This window comes from Pseudorasbora parva, chromosome 1 (assembly GCF_024679245.1).
Source record: "Pseudorasbora parva isolate DD20220531a chromosome 1, ASM2467924v1, whole genome shotgun sequence".
Taxonomy (NCBI): domain Eukaryota; kingdom Metazoa; phylum Chordata; class Actinopteri; order Cypriniformes; family Gobionidae; genus Pseudorasbora; species Pseudorasbora parva.
This window is the reverse complement of record NC_090172.1, coordinates 5,080,099-5,098,383: the sequence shown is the minus strand read 5'-3', so window position 1 is coordinate 5,098,383 and position 18,285 is coordinate 5,080,099. Positions and strand designations below refer to the sequence as shown.

The window sequence follows — 18,285 nt, the reverse complement described above, 5'->3', positions numbered from 1 at the left end:
GCGATTATTTCTGCTTATAATTATACATTAGAAATGGAAAGATATTTATTTTATCACAAATTACGTACTGTAGGCCTCTGAGTTCTCTTTTGGAAACTTTCTGTTCGTGTCTGTTTGATAGCGAGTGCGTGTGTATCTGTGTCTGTGTGTCTGTCTGTGTGTGTGTGTATCTGTGTCTGTCTGTGTGTGTGTGTGTGTGTGCGTGTGCGTGTGTGCGTGTGTGCGTGTGTGCGTGTGTGCGTGTGTGCGTGTGTGCGTGTGTGCGTGTGTGCTTGTGTGCGTGTGTGTGTTTGTGTGTGTGTGTGTGTGTGTGTGTGTGTGTTGTTATAACTGTGGTTGTGGAGTCTACGGATCCCCTGGCAGTGGAGGTTGGAGCCGAGGCATTCATGTGGTTGCTTGTGGCTCAGACCAGGTGTGGGAATTTGAATTCATCTGATTTGCTTCACCCAGCTCATCCATCCATCCATCCATATCCATCCATCCGTGGAGCGCTTCACCTTTTCCACATTTTGTTTTATTGCAGCCTTATTCCAAAATTAATTAAATTAATTATTTTACTAAAAAGTCTACAAACGATACTCCATAATGACAACGTGAAAGAAGTTAGTTTGAAATCATGCAAATGTATTAAAAATAAAACCCACACACATTATGTTAACAGCCTTTCCTCAATGCTTTGTTGAAGCACCTTTGGCACCAATTACATCCTCAAGTCTTTATAATTGTAATGCTACAAGCTTGGCACATCTATATTTGGGCAGTTTCTCCCATTCTTCTTTGCAGGATCTCTGTCTGTCTGTCTGTCTATCCATCCATCCATCCATCCATCCATCCATCCATCCATCCATCCATCCATCCATCCATCCATCCATCCATTATCTATCTATCTATCTATCTATCTATCTATCTATCTATCTATCTATCTATCTATCTATCTATCTATCTATCTATCTATCTATCTGTCTGTCTGTCTGTCTGTCTGTCTGTCTGTCTGTCTGTCCATCCATCCATTACCTATCTATCTATCTATCTATCTATCTATCTATCTATCTATCTGTCTGTCTGTCTGTCTGTCTGTCTGTCTGTCTGTCTGTCTGTCTGTCTGTCCGTCCGTCCGTCCGTCCGTCCGTCCGTCCGTCTGTCTGTCTATATATCTATCTTTCAGTCAGTAATACATTTTGAATACAATGTATTAAACTGATCAGAAGTGACAGTAAAGACATTTCGAGATTTATATTCTAAACATATATGTTGTTCTTTTGAACTCTCCGTTTAACAAAGAATCCTCTGTGTTTAACTGTATTATTATGCATCGCTTGAGGTCACATACTGTGTTATTTGTAACATAAGCGCTCTTGACTTGGCGTTGAAGAGCCCTAGATGTGTCACAACCTCTCTGTTCTCACAGAAGGATGGGCCGTACGCATGACCACAGACAATGCCAAAGTACAGCGTTCCACCTTCCTCCTCTGCTTCCTTCTCCTCCCTTCGGCTTAAAGTCACCACCTGGCTGCCAGAGCATCAGCAAGTGAATTACTCTCAATATACTTTCTGTTAGCGAACACATTGTTGTGAGCCGTAAGGCTGTTGGCCTGTCTTGTGAAGTCTTTGTGCTCTCGAGAACTTGAAAGGCCTGTTGTGATATAAAGACAGTTTTGAGCCAAACAACTTAATGAAGAAGAGGCACTTGAGAGGTGGATGGATGTTTATTTGGTTGACAGACAATGAAACTGTCGCAGATAGGCGGTGAAGAGAAACTATTTTTAGGAGGGCCTTTACAACCCTCATGCATGGCAGACTAAGGTTATTGGAGCAAAAAGTTGTCATTCTTCTGGGCAGCTCATGGCCAGGAATACATGTGTATTAAATGACCACACCTGTCTCACGTCGCCTGTCCTGCTTTAAAGAGAGAGGTTTATTTGAATACTGAGTGCAGACAGTGTATTGTAAAGTATAGGGGGTCAATGACATGTCATCTAATTTATTCAAAAGCACATTACAAATGCAATTTGTACACAATGAGTCAAATACACATCTTCGATTGAAAGCTGCTTTTATTTTCTGAATTAAAATGCATGTGGATATTTTTAGAGGAACATAAGCACACACAAAAAATGACTGTCCTGATATCATAATGATGCTTCATTAAAAGAATAGCAACTGAAAGTCATGTGGCGCAACCAACACAGAAAATAAAACCAGAAAATATCATAGAAAGGACAAGAAGTCTCTTAAAATGACAAAACTAAGTCAGTTCTTCCCAGAAACTAATTCGGTGTATTTGTAAAAACAAAACAAAAAACAAAAAAAAACGTTTTATATATTTTGAAAATAGTTTCTAATATGTGTACACATGTATTCGAGATGGAAAGAAATACATGTTTGTTTGTTTCTCCTTTTTTATATAAACAGCACCGATCACACGTTTGGAAGCATTACTAATTTTATTGTTTTTGAAAGACGTCTCTTCTGCTCATCAAGGCTGCATTTACATTTATAGAATACAGTAAAAAGTAATATTATGAAATATTTTTACAATTTCAAATAATGGTTTTCTATTTTAAGATACCTTAAAATGTAATTTATTCCTGTGATCAAAGCTGTATTTTCAGCATTATTACTCCAGTCTTCCTTCAGAAGTCATTCTGATTTGATGATTTATTATCAATGTTGGCCACAGTTGTGCTGATTAATATTGTTTATATCCTGTGATATTTTTGTTCAGGATTCTTTAATGAATAAAGGTAAAAAAAGAGCAGAATTTATTTAAAATAGAAATCTTTTGTAACAACTGTTCAAGAAATAAATGAAATGAAGAGAGACTTCTTAAGAATAATGTTTCCAAACTTATATAGACCATATATATATATAAGTGTTTTGTTTTTTGGTTTTTTTCATAAGTAGATCAGATAGTGTTGTTAAACACTGACAATTGATGCCGGGGCAGTTGTGTATTGTTCTTTGTCATTCATGTTTCCGTTTGTTATCCTACACTTACGTGCCAGTAAAACATGGAAATGCATAACTCTGTTTGCATAAAATGGCAGTTTGTGGATTGGGGATAAAAGCCGATCACATAGAGCCGGTCTGCTACCGGTCTGCCATATCTGCGCATTAGTCAGCACACAGTAAAAGGAAGGGCCCATTGCACTTTAAGCGGGCCCCCTTTCATGGAAACGCATGCCTGGAAGGTCTGCAGTGGATTCCTCCTCTGAACCTTTGGAAAGCGCCACAGAACTGAAGGAGCGGCTTCCACTCCCAGGAGTGAGCGCTTGGCCACGCGGATGGCAAAACCACCCAATCCGTAAACTGGGCCTTGGCGAGTTAAACAGCAGCAGGAAAGTGTCTTGGCAGTGCTGTCCTTGTAGAATATCAGGCACGGCACAGGCGGGCCCACATAGTCTAGTGACACAAGTCTGTGGGCATATTTTTAGCTCCACCAGGGAAAGGCCCCTTTCTATAGTTATGCTGGGAGATATTCTAGTTTTACGTGTTTTGTGTCCATGCTGCATCACAGCTGTCGCTTTCATTGAACCTTCATTTGCTTTTGTAGGAGCTAAGCTGCTGCCTTACATTTTTAAGTACAATCAACATTTCAACTTAAATGACATTAAACTGACTTTTTTAAAAAATGTGGTTGAATTACTAATAAATTAATGACTGTACAGCCAAATCAAATTTTGTTGCGATATTGTCCTGTTTAACTCAGTGAAGCTGCTTTGAAACAATTGTCATTGTAAAAGATAAACCAATGTAAAAACATATGTTTTCATAACTTATTGATCATATTTTAACAGTATTGTAAAAAAGTTGAAAACATATGTTGCCATAACTTATGAACATATTTAATTGCTTAACTTATTTTGATAAGTTAAAGCAATGTAAAAACATATGTTGTCACGAGTTATTGATCATATATTTTTTAATTGCTTATGTTTTTATAACTTATCGATCATATTTTTACAGTATTATAAAAAAGTTGCCATAACTTATTGATCATATATTTTTTAATAGCGTAGCTTATTTTGATGAGTTAAACCAATGTAAAAACATGTTTTCATAACTTATTGATCATAAAGAATGTTAGTTATAAAAAAAAAGTTGGAAATTGCTTATTTTGAGGACTTAAACCATATGTTGTCATAACTTATTGGTCATACGTTTGTTTGTTTATTTGCTTAACTTATGTTGATGAGTTAAACCAAAGTAAAAACACATGTTGTCATAACTTATTGCTTTTTTACAGTGAAGAATTAAAAACACACAGGTCTGATTTACATATTTATTAACTTCCATTTAAGTTAGGGTATCATCATGTGCACAGCACATACATCACAATATTTAACAGGACCTGTATAAAACTACAGACAATATTTGGTAAAACAGGATTCAGAGCGCACTACTACAGGACTCAGACGTCAGCCCATTTCTATAGAGCTCTGCCATAGATGCAAGCGCAGCTGGATAAGCCATATGGGAATTGACAGAGAAATGGTATATACACTCTAAAAAATGCTGGGTTAAAAACAACCCAAGTTGGGTTGAAAATGGACAAACCCAGAAATTGGGTTGTTTGAACCCAGTGAATTTGACCTATTCACCCCAACAAACAATTTCTGGGTTTGTCCATTTTCAACCCAACTTGGGCTGTTTTTAACCCAGCATTTTTTAGTGTAGTTTATTTCAATACACCGCATACATCCCTGTTCATAAGCACATCAAAAGAACGGCAAAAATCGTAACATCGTTGTGTTGGAGTGGCAGTTTGTGTGAAAGATGAGGATGTTCTGCTTTCACTAATGGCGTGTCTGTTGATACTGCATTTTTTTGGTTAAACAAATCAAGTCCAGTGATCTGTGTCAGTTCTACATTGTGACGAGGGTCAGAGGAATAATTTGCCTTCAGTGGCCATTAGGTCTATTGTAAACAATGCAAATCATGTCCATTTGGAAAGAGGTTTGGCACGGCTGTGAAACAGACCCTCCTCCTAACCAATTGATGTGCACATCAGGCAGGGCATGTTAAGAAACGTATAACAACTGAAATACCACGGCTTTGAGATTACACCAGAACCCGATTAAACAATGCCAATGTGTTCATGCTTCTGAGGTCAATCGGTCAGTTTAGCTTCCTTTAATTTACCAAACGTCAAGCCCAAAAGACTATCCATCCATTTTCAGTTCAGCTTTACACTCGGGCACATTTATAGTTTCTTTCTATGAAATGCACCTGTAGCCATTATGATAACAATAAGGAATGCTTTTTTTGAAGATAATGTTTTTGTAAATATGTAAAGATTGAAAGCGTGTTTATCCCTGCGTGAATGCATCATGTCTTTTTTTGTGTGTGTTTTTACTAACATCGTATAAGTATTCGTTTTGCAACATATTATGTTTACAAAATATATCAAGGAAAATATAGGGTTACTGCTTGAGCATATAGTATAGTCTAACAGCTGTCTGCAAATATTTCCAACATGATTATCCTTTCTAAAAGTAAATCACAGGGTAAAGATAGCTCAAACGTGACAAGGCGCAACTAGGACGCAGTGGCCGGCAGACCTTCACAGAGTGGCAGAAGAGCAACTTAGAAATAAAACATTCTGTCTTCAAAAGTAGGAAACTGCATGAGGTAGAAAACGACAAAAACGTGGGCAGTATGCCTCCTCGTAACTCACTGTGGACGTTTTTAACATTAACTCGTAGTTTACTTACACACAACACTCATTTCTTCGTCTTTGTGTTACCACCATAGAAAAATACTGCTCTTTAACATGACTGGTTCCTTCCAGACTCCCGAATCTAAACCACAGCAAAGGCCGACTTGAACTTGGCATTTTAAAGTGTGTCTCTTTAAAGGGACACAGGGTGCAGTATCTGCATTGCAATGCCTTTGGATTTTGAAATGCATGTGTGTTTGTTAAAGAAGCTACTTCTCTCTATCCAGAGCCTTAGAGATGTGACAAAGATTGACTGCGAATAAGTTCAAAGTTCAACCCCCCGGCAGAGCTAAAAACAGATTTGAAGGGGTAGAACTTCAGTAAGCTAGAGTAAGCCGATACTGCTTCAGTTAGATCCGAGCTCCGCACAAAGGAGCTCAGACATTGGACAATTGCTCCAGTGCTAATACTATGGGGGCTGATACACCTTAACCATTGGAGGCTTGACCTAAGACTTATATTCTTTCACTCTAAAAAACGCTGATTCGATCAAATATGGACAAACCCTACTCTTTGGTTTATTTATTTATTTATTTATTTATTTATTTATTTATTTATTTGTCTGTTTGTCAGTTCTTTTTGTTTGTTTTTGTTTTTAACTAACTGTTGGTTTAAAAAAATTGTATTATTTTTTATTTTATTTTTTACTTTTTTAAATCCAACAGTTGGTTTCTTTTTTTCTTTTTTTTTCCACAATTTTTATTCCCAGTGGCTGGATTTGTCCATATTTGACCCAAATTTTGATTATAATAACCCAGTATCCCTTGCAAAAAGTACAAAAGGACCTTTGCTGGACTATTTCAAACCATGTTTGAGTCAAATACGGACAAACCCAACCTTTGGGTTTAAAATGTTAAAACTTTAAACAAACCATTGGGTATCTTCTTTTTTTTTCTTTTTTTTTTTTTTTTTTTACAAATTTAAACCAAAAGTTGGGTTTAAAATGTATATAATAATGATAATAATAATAATAATAATAATAATAATAATAATAATAATAATAATGATTAATAATAATAATAATACTCTAAAATATTCTGGGTAAAAAAACAACCCAACGTTGGGTCAAATATGGACTTAACCCAGCAATTGGGTTGTCTTAAGCAAATATTTAACCCAACTGCAGGCTGAAAACAACCCAATTTCCGGGTTAGTCCATATTTGACCCAACATTGGGTTAAAACAACCCAGCATTTTTTAGAGTGTAATATTAATAAATAAATAAATCGTTAGGTTTAAAAATGTAATAAATAAATAAACCAACGGTTGGGTTTGTCCACATGTGACTCAAACATGGTTTGAAACAACATCGTTTTTAGTTTTGTTTTTAGAGTGAGCATAGACCCCATATAAATAAATATGGCGTCTACCAACCTCTCCAAAACCGGTACTTTAGAACAACACAAACAGTGCAACAACAAAAAAAGTACATTGTAGGAATTTCACTTGTATATATGAACATGTGGTAGCAGCAACGAGGATAAATTAACAAATAACAAATAAATTAAATGTTGTCTTCCACCTCGGAAAGAGGACGTTGTGATGAAATATAAAATCAACAGTTATAAATAGTCTAATATATATACATAAATGACACGATACACTTAACCTCACATGTAACTTCTGTAGAAAGTGCATCGTCGTTCCTCCGCCCACTCCAGATGAGCTCAAATTCTGGGCAAGAAATGTGTCATCGTCATGGATGTGGAGACTCGGTTTCCTTTTTTTGTTTTGCCAGTCTTACTTAGTGCGATGTACATCCCCGGATGGGCCAGCGACTCGTACGCATTGTAATTGTTTGCAAGGAGGCTTTCTCTGAACTTGCATTCGTGTGTGAACTGCTCCTGAAAGTGAAAAGGAAATAGCGATTCAGACACTTCAATAAACCGTACGGTCATATTTAATAATAGCGGCGTTACAGCACATTACCCCCAGAGATGTATGCCATATTTTATCTATAGCAAAGAGAAAGTTTTGCTCATGTTTTGCGAGGGAAAATTGAGTAATTAGACGTTTAACCCTATGGTAGCCTACTGTTAACTTACTGTAGTGTACTGTACTGGTACTGTAGGCTATACTGTTGGTCAAACACAGGGACGTGCACAGGGGGGTTGCTCAGGTTGCCCGGGCAACTGCCCATATGCCCTTCTCGACTCACGTTGCCCTTCCGAGGTGGAAAAAAATAAATAAAAAAAATCGTACAATGGATGCAGAATTTCACGTAGGCCAAGATACAAAAAAAAAATCGCAAAGCCTCGTTCACTTCCATATTCGGGTACCCGTCCGAAAGTGAAAGTCAAGCAATTGCTTGGGGCACCGAGCTGGCCTGGGGCCTCAAGACAGCGACAGGTTAAGAATAAAATGCAACGACAAACTGCTTGAGCGCCCCTTTGATAGTCAATGCAGTAAAGTGCAATGACACTGTTATCGGAATCCCCCTCAAGGGGGCCCTCTCAGTCGTCGCTGACAACAGCCACCCAACCACGCAATCTCTGCTGCCGGCAAAATACAAAACCTCCTCGGCGATCATGAAGCGGAATTATGCTTTAGGAAGCCAGAAAAGAAAAAAGAGAAAAAACAAGATAGTGGTAAGTGATAAATTACACTATATAAAATAGCTTTATTTGTACAAAAATGGTGTAATTTTGCAGCAGGTAGGCTAGCAAAAATATGTTTATGTTAGCTAACGTTACCTGCCTGGCAAATGCTGCTTGTAACGAACAGTTAGTGCAACTTTTTTTTCAAACGGATGGAATATGGTTACTTACTGTAATATGTTTTTTTAATGGGATAAGGAAGACGCAGATCTGTTCCAGAATAACTGTTTATCGTATTTAATGACATAAAATTGCTATAGCTTTGTAATAGGTTTTGATGAAAGTGGCATAGCATGCTATACTAACTATTTTTATGCTATGCATAAATAACCTGGAATAGTTAATATAGCATTAACTATTATTATAAACATTATTTAACCAGAAAGAGGCAGAGGAACATGATTTTTTTCATAGCTTATCTTAATGTGCTAGTGTCGGGATATATGGTAGTAACAGTTTATGCAAATATGATATTATTTTTATAAGTTACCAATGGATCTTGAACAGTTACTTTATTCTGTGTGGCATTTTTTACACTGTTGCATTTTGAAGTACAGTATCAGGACAACCCACATGTTTTACTGTTACTGTTTATTAACTATTTAACAGGTATTATAGTCATCTGTTGCAACTTTATAATAACCATCCAGATAATGTTTATAGACAGTTTACAAAGCAACTAGTAACCCTTAACAAAGTGTTAGGAATATTTGGTCTGTCTATCTATGTAATGTTTATAGATGTTTTAAAAATGGTTTCTTAAAGTTTTACAAAAAAAAATGTAATCATTACCCGTTTATCTGTAGAAAGTTAGCCATGTCCATTTTGCTTGGGGCCCCCAAAATCCTTCTAACCGCCTTGGCTGAGCCTGCATGAGCGGCACTAGAAGGAGATTGTCGCCGTTGTCGGGTGAGACTTAACGTTGTCGGAAAGGTATAACAAATGGACGATCATAAACTGTTGATGGCAGTTAAATTAATATTGCCTTTTTTTAGACTATTGGTATTGACTGGTTTGAGTTCTTTAATGGTATAGGCAAGGGAAATGGCCTCAAACGCACCAAAATGCAGGAAATCACATCTACGAAATAAAAAAAATTCTTGGGGGAGAAACCCCCAGACCCCCCTGCAAAAAAATAGCCCCACCTATAATATTTTTCCTGAGCAGAACATAAATAACACTAGGGGGCATTGAAATAATAATGATAATGGCAATAACAATAATATGTAATTGGACAGATCATGGGGGGTGGGGTGGGGTGGGGGGTTTCGGTTGGGGGTGGGGGGCGTTCCCTTTTTTAGGTCAGAGCAACTGCCCCTCAAAAATCCTGTGCACGTCCCTGGTCAAACATTACCGATTTTTATTTTCTTCAATTTAATGATTGTACTATATTTTAGTTCGATTTTAGTTAACTTTTTTGTATTTTTGCAGATTTTATGGTACTAAATTATATTTATGCAGTTAACCAATTAATGACCAATGCTTTGCAGGCCCTGATTTAAGTTTGATCTCTTGGCAGATTTACAATTATTATGAAAAGTGCACATATATATATATATATATATTTGTGCATATATATATATATTTGTGCATATATATATATATATTTGTGCATATATATATATATATATATATATATATATATATATATATATATATATATATATATATATATATATATATATATATTATAATTATATTAAATATATTATTTATATATTATATATATATTCCAAAACACGGTTTACTCTAAAACTGTGAGAAAATCAAGCTGTGCTCCTAACTTGAGGTTGATATCTCAAAAAATTAGCTTTTAGTACGAGTTTGTTAATTAATGAAATTTCCGATATATGAAATTCGTCTCCCATTACTTTCCAATGCAGTCTTTGTATTTTTCCGCCACTGAATAAAAAATAGTCGCAATTAACTTTTTTTTAAAATTATTATTATTGCCGATCACACGAAAATGCGTATCAGTAGTAGGAGTGTGCAATGTCGTGGAATGTATATGCCAAAATGAATTTTGCCGTGCATGGTACGCAGTTTTTGGCGCGCATATGATACACACTTTATGGTTCATTGTGGCATATATACATTCCACGACATTGCACACTCCCACTACTGATACGCATTCTCATGTGATCGTGTTGAAACAAGCGTTCACAACAATGCGCTCATTTTTCTCCGCGAACAATACAAGGTGGTTATTTTTTCATAACCATTTAACCTTTTCAAATCATGTACTTTATTTGTGTGTGTGAGTTTACACGACAAGCGCCAAAACCTTTGCCAAGTTTCGCGCCATCCGGATTAAGTACAAAAAAAATGATCGTTCAAAAATGCCCGGGTTAAATCGTCGGTTTCTGGGGCTTCGACAAGTTTAGGTGTTTTCAGGGTCGGTCTGTGCGTGCAGAAATCGGAGAGGATGGCGGCGTGGTGTTTGGGTGGTCCTCTTTGGCCAGTTCATCTTTACTCTGGGAAGGACAGTAGGTGCATGTGTTGGCTGGCAATGCTAAGAATGGAATGCGTAGTCCGAATGATCTACTGCGCTCCCGTTCCTGGGTTTGTCCGTCCCACAATGAAAACACCACTAGGCACTGGAAGCACGCCACAACTGACTCCAACAATGTACCGCTGTCGGAGACTGTGGGATGTTGGTGGCGAGGGGATACATCTCAAGTACAGGGTGATATGTCATCGAGCTCTGATAAGAACATTCACGGGCGGAAACCTGTTGTAAATCATTTCATACTCACAGATCCGTAAAGCTTCCCTTTGCTGTTCATGGCCACGAATAGCCCGCTCCGGACGCCAAACAGTGTCACAACTCCCCTCTCCACCGGAGATATCTCAAGAAGACCTGAAACACACAACAAAGAAAATAAATGACCTTGTTTGCTTCGTATCTTTAGCCCTGTCTGGCAACTCCCAGCGATGACTGCCTTTCTAAAAATTGAACGTGTTTACATTTAGAGCATCCTTTGTGAAGGAAATGACACTTTCCGCCTCTTCAAATTTCCCAAATGTAATATTGCATCTATTCTTTCTTTCTCTGTAAAACAGCCATTTATCTTCAAACAACTTCTACTTTCTTTTCCACGGCGTCTTTGGAGAATGAGACAGAAAAACAGCAGCTTTATTATTCTAGTTTATAGTGTTAAATAAGTAGGTTATATATGGGTATATATTAGGTATAAAAATGAGTTTCGACTGTGATGAATGTTGGCAAACAAGTTTATAAAGCGCGTCTGTAAAGCGTCACATGTCTAACTCCTGCATTTCACGTTCAGTGTCAGGTTTTTTAACCATTTTAAGTCCCACAAAGCACATTTTAATAGTTCTTCAGAAAACCATCTGTGCTGGTGTGAAGTTCGCCTATCTGAAATGTGGGTTACACGTTACATATGTTACATCCAGTTACAGTAATAACTATAAATTATGCATAAATACATGCAACTAACTCTAAACCAACCCCTAATCCTAACCTTATGGTACTTATTACATTTTATTTGAAGGTTACACTGTAGGTACTGAGGAACATTAGGTAACTACATTCACTTACTATAGGGTTAGGGTTAGGGTTTGGGTTTGGTTTAGAGTTAGTTGCATGAAATTATGCATAATTTACAGTTATTACTAAAGTAACTTCATGTAATGTGTAACAGTGACCCTGTAAAATAAAGTGTTACCATCAAAGCTTTAATGTATAATTACAGCAACAAAGACACCATAAAATTACAATTCTTGGTTACACTTTGTTTTAAGTTGTCATTGTTACAGTGAGATTATATATTAAAGTAGTGAGTCCTAGTAGTTTCAAGTACTTACTACAGGGCTAGGGGTTGGATGCGTGTGCATCATTTACTGTCATTGCTATGTAACATGTAAAAAGGACACTGTAAAATAAAGTGTTACCAAAAAGTTTGATTACAAATTCAATCTCTAAAGAGCCATGCAGCAGCACAAGAGCCAATGATTCTTCATGAGAAGAACCTTGATTTATGTTTTAATGATTGAAAGCTTATTCTACCGTAAAGGATGAGTTTATCTCGCTACTAACTTTAGTCTTGTGGTTTTGGCCCGGGTCCTGCAGCTCTGGTTACAGAGACCTGTTGCGTGCGTAATGCATGATGCCAGATGCTGGCGCGCGCACCTCACCTGCCTTGTGTCGAGAAATGTAAATGAACGCGCCACAGCGCAACAGGCTTTGTTGATGTTGTTCGGCATGCGTGATGTTGAATTCGTGTAACGTTTAGTTATTATGTTATTAGTCACTTTTACTGAATAACAGCGATTTATGCTTCTGGATTCTGTTGGCTAATTATTTTTCATAATATCAACCCAACATGCACACGTTCAAATAACAGACCAAACTTACTGTAGCGGTTTTCGTTGTGCACGCCGGTAATTCTACCATCCGGTAATACTTGGAGGTGAAACCCAATGCCAACATTGCAGTAGAGACGTCGCAGTCTTTTAATGCCCGTGAGGTAATCGCTGTCCCGGCTGATCTCTCTCTTTTCCCCGGGGATTCGAGCCAGCGAGCGCGAGTAGAGTGTCTCCCAGCGCCGCTCCACCGGGCCGCTCTGCCCACCGGCCAGCGGAGCGCAGCGCAATGAGCTTGTCATAAGTCCTAAGACCAGTATTGGTAAGAGGGCCGATTGGACACTCATCCTTCTGAGCGGTACGTGAGTGTCTGAAGGCGCTGAAGACACCAAACTACCGTCTTGTTCTAAGTATATTAGCCAAAAAGACGCGCTTACTCAAGGGCAGAGCTACGGTCAACCCTGGTGAGCGGCATGAAGTCGCGCTCAGTGGGTTTCCTCTCAAGACACTATACTTCAGACTGGTGTTCAAGCTGTTTTGCTTTCACACAAAAGTTAAGGAAAGTGTTGACCGTGAATTCTAGCCGCGCTCAGCCATGCCACTTTTCCCTTGCCGACGATATTTATATCTGGAGCGAAATTACATCACACACTACCTAGAGCCTTCTGCGCCACTCCGAGCGCACTGATTCCTTATAATGTGCGCACGTCCATGCCGTGGGCAGTGAGACTACAGCGCGCGCGCGCGCGTGTGTGTGTGTGTGTGTGTGCGCGCGCGAACGAGAGAGCCAAACGTCACAAGCGAACGGCATTCGTTAACTTTGACAGTGCAATGCCGTTGCCTATGGGAACACTGTCTTTATCAGCCTCGAATCTGTGTATGAGCAAGTCATTCTAGCTATTATTCATCTTGACGGCAGGTGGAAAGTTTTTTGACGTTAGTGATGAAATTTGAAAATGAAACCTTCCATATGAAATACGTACAATCAGGTTTAGTGTAGGCTATGTAGTATGCAACAACAACATCAGCTGTCTTTGCGTGCGCTTCCTATATAATCGGACGGGAATCTAATCATGTATGTATGTGAGGATGTCTCGGAAATCACAACGTTAACAGACTGGAGTGTCCGACAGGATAGCGTTCTATTAATGAACAATAGCAGGAAAAAAGAAACATTCGAATTCGAACGAATGGCACATTCAAACAGGGTTTCAAAAAGAACATTAAAAGTGACCGAGAGGAAAAACACTTGTAAGACTTGTTTGCATAACGATACACGTTTAAGAAGTTTGTAAATGAGTGTTTGGACATCCGTGTAAGGACTGCTAGATAATTCAGCCCGACAATTCTGTAGCTGACCTCTTACGAGTGTCTAGTTGTGGATGATGTGCGTCATAGCGTTGTGGGGGAGAACGTGTAAACCGCTGGAAACATCACACTGTGAGTCAAGCTCTGTCCGCGGCCCCGGGTAATGCGCGCTCCCTGCTGCTAGTGTAGAGGATGCGACGTAAAACGGAAAGACGGGGGATGGTGCAAACACGTATCAACATAAAAGTAAGACACCTACTTGAGACTCAAAAGATTGTAATTTGCGATACTATTGATAGAGCCTTTCGTGAGGACAGTGCGTGGAAATGATTCTGCGCAGAATCAACAACTCTTCAACACACCGACTGCTCATGCAGTCCAGCTGCTGAATGAAGACTTGAGGGTGGATTTACTATATTGGAGCAGGTTTAATTACACACCCCTTTATAGGAGAAGCACTCTTTTCTAATCTATTCTGTTTGTTTACATGTTCATCGTTTACAATGACAGCCTCACTTAAATGTTGGCTATGAATGTATAAAATATCAAACTTTTTTTTGTTTTTGAAGAAAACACTTTCCAAGCAATACACAAAAAGCTCAAGTTTCATATGATAAAGCAAAAGCTGTATTGTTTAAAGGTGTTTGTAAAGTTGGTGACCTACATGTGTGCTTCCTCTGTGTGAATATATATATATATATATATATATATATATATATAATATATTCACACAGAGGAAGCACAGGTTTAGGTCACCAACGTATTTTTGGTCACCAACTTATAATTTCTTTAAATTATTTTAGAGTTTATATATATATATATATATATATATATGCATATATGTATATATATATATATATATATATATATATATATATATATATATATACATATATGCATATATATATATATATATATATATATATATATATATATATATATATATATATATATATATATATATATATAAAATATAAATTCTAAAATAATTTCTTTACACATTTCGTTATGCATCTTAGATTTTTTTTAAACAGAATTTGGATGCATAAACTCTTATTCTACCCCACTGCCTTTGGATTTTGAGGGAGTGGTAAAATGTCGAAAACGTCATTAGTTAAATAGGGTTTTGATTGATAGGTCTTCTCCGTTGTTGATTTGTTTATGTAAATCATAATGCCAAACAAACAGAGAGTTCCCTTGCCATAACTCTTGCTTGCCCCGCCTTTGTTTCGCATGACGACGTTTCCTCCAGACAGAACTCTCTCTCATCTCTCAACTTCAAAAAGCAGAGTTGAATAGACACTGTTACCCAAATTGCTCGACCTGTATTTGGGCGATCCCACCCGTCCGAGTTCTGACGCTTCACTAAATGTTGCTTGTTGATGGGGGTGTTCTGCACACACAGGGACGGCTCGGTTCATTTGATCTAAGAATGTGTGCTGGCATTATATAGGCTGTATGTTGGAGACACAGACACTGATCAAACAGACTGTTGTTTTTTGACACATTTGGATCGAAAAGGCGCGTAATAGCCTGAATTATCATGACAAAAACTCTGGTTCGATTTAGAACCACAGACCATGCATGTGATAAAATAACGGGTTGGAAGACCAAACAAGCAGAACTAACACATGGCGCACATTTGAATGAGTCTTGGATGTGCATCTCCGTCCCGAGTACAAGCAGAGAAATGAAGTGAATGTAATAATATCAGGCGCTCCGCCGCTCTCCATGGTGCTGCAGTTCCGCGCGCAACTGCGTGTGAAATCAGCCCAATTATGTTCGCCTTAAAGCAATCTGTTTCGCGTTTTTTTATATATATATATAATAGTGACATATGTCATTTGCAAATTAGTTTGCATGCTAGATGAATTAGTTACAATGCATGAGCATTTAATAAATCATGCGCGAGTTCTCACGCATTAAAATGATTGCAGAGATCAAGAACACCTCGAGCATCTCTTCAAAGGTGAACTGTGTTATGTGTGCCGTGCACCTCGAAAAAATCTCACCGATATCAAACACAGACTCGCACTTCAGATTCTAGATTTATTGCGACAACACTGACCAACGTATGATGGGATCCTGTGATTCTCGGCAGCCGGACAGAAGTCAGTGCTTCCCTCTATAGGACGCTTCTGGAAGTGCAGAGAAATGCGAACTGAGGGCTTGGAGTGCATTAACCTTTCTGACATCGTGTTAGTGAGACTAATTCACTAAAATAAACACAATTCTCCACACTGACACTGCTGCTCCCCAAAAAATCCATTTATTAACATACGTTTGGACCCGAAGGTCTCCGTCGGCGTTATATCAGCACGATCATCACACATGACCTAATTAACCAACTAATTACCCAATCATCCAATAAATAAATAAAATATATAACTATCGAATAAATAACAATTTACAGAAAAGTAGACTTCTAAATAGTCACGTGTATATAGAGAAAAAAAAATTGAGATCCAAATTAAGAGTATTTCCCCAAATATATTAGTGAGGCAAATGCAAACAAGTCTATGTGAAATGTAATGCATAATGATATAAAAGTTTGGTGCAAGTGGAATTTATTTGCACTATACTTTTATAAAATAATTCCCACTGCATTTCTTTGTCTCATACGCATCTGATTGTATTCGTAATAATAACCATCGCAGAAAAAACTAGTCTAAAATATAAAGCATTTTACAGCTTAACTATCGAGTTATGTCGCTTTATCTGCAAATCAGCATTAATAAATGCATCACCTAAAATGCCTGATAATTATCACAAAGCCTTATTTCGTTCGTATACATCCTATTATGGTATTTTTAATAATATCCCATGCAGAACAAAATAGCGTAGTCTAAAATATAAAGCATTTCCCAGCTATATGCTGCCTTCACGTGCTCTCAGAATCATCGCAAATACGAGTTTCCTAGGTAAAAATTACACATGAACGCCCTCAACTTTCGAAATTTTAATGGGATGAGCTCGTAATCTCCACTTCAGAAGTGGGAATTATCAAATTTCCGACAGCACGTAAAGGCAGCATAACTCTCGAGTTATGTCGCTTTATCTCCACATATGGTAAGCTATCAGCATTAATAAATGTATCACTTAAAAAATAGTTAAGCTGGAAGCAATATGGTGTGATGTTAGTGCAGAGGTCAGCAACTCTATACAAGGTCCACAGAGATGGCCAGTAGGAGGCCTGTCTGTACGAACAAAGACCCCTCAGGCTCCGCTGGGTCAATACTTGAGGAATTCCTGACGATACCAATTAGATGGGCACGAGGAGCAGCCCTTTGAGGCCCTCGGGCCGGAGAAGAATGAGACTGAAGCGCAGTGATTTTAATTGGAGCGGTTTTCACTATAGCGCGCGGCTTAAAGTAATTTCTGAGAAAGCACTCGGTGGGTAATTTAATTATCAATAGATTTCAAAACCATTGGATTTGGTTGGGAATTTGTATTTATGTATTTATTTTGTCGTTCCCGAGATATAATCTCACCCCGCCACTGCATCCCATGGCCTTGGCTTGGCTTGAAGAGTTTTCGGGCAGAAGGTTAATGAGCGCTTCTATGCCCTCGACATGGCGGCAGACACGTCGTTGTTGAAGGCAGGTCATCAGAAGTCGCTCGATCGGGACGCTGAACCTTAACCCCTGGCTCTCTGTTTACTTGTTATATGCCACTGAACTAATAGGGGCGTCGTGTGCCTGAATGGGTTACAACTAGGACCAAAGAGCACGAAGAACTTTGCTCACAGGTTCAACATACAGTGAATATGGGTGATTACAAATATTAGTCATTTGAATAGAAAATATACAAAGGTTACTTGCAGCACCTTGAGTTTAACCAACAATACTCTTTGTATCTGGATTTTTTTGCATAAGGTTGTTAAGGAGTTGGCTGTTCTTTAGAGATTCAGTTCTTGGTGTTTAATTTCTTCGGATCAGCCAAACACTACTATAATAATGAAAGTTCTTTGGCGGGGTTTCGTGAAGAACATTTCACATGCAAAGAACCTTTCCATTGCAAGCAGAGTTCTTTGTAACGCAGAATTCACTAAACGGTCCTTTAGGGAACCGAAAAGAAAGGGAAAAAAACACTTTTTGGTTCTTCCTGACAAGAAGTTTCATCAGACACTAAATGCCACAACCCTTTCTCTTTATTCGCATTCTTGGTTCTATTCAATATTCATAGAACGTTTCCGTTCCACAAAAGGTTCTTAATAATGGAAAATGGTTCTTCAACTTTTTTAAATGGCTCTTAAGAACTGTTCCAAAGGTTTTTTGGGGAACCAAAAATGGTTCCAAAGGATTTGTGAGAGCAAACCCCAGGAGATGTTATTTG

General features: G+C 38.1%; 1 protein-coding gene across 1 annotated transcript; it reads right to left on the bottom strand.

Moving 5' to 3' along the window:
- Positions 1-6,994: 6,994 nt before the first annotated feature.
- Positions 6,995-13,251, bottom strand: fgf4 (fibroblast growth factor 4). Its single transcript, XM_067448306.1, has 3 exons — positions 12,695-13,251; positions 11,073-11,176; positions 6,995-7,563 (listed from the first exon to the last, which is right to left on the bottom strand). Exons 1-3 carry the CDS (start codon positions 12,987-12,989, stop codon positions 7,387-7,389), a joined length of 576 nt encoding a protein of 191 aa, XP_067304407.1. The 5' UTR covers positions 12,990-13,251; the 3' UTR covers positions 6,995-7,386.
- Between the last annotated feature and the right edge of the window lie 5,034 nt (positions 13,252-18,285).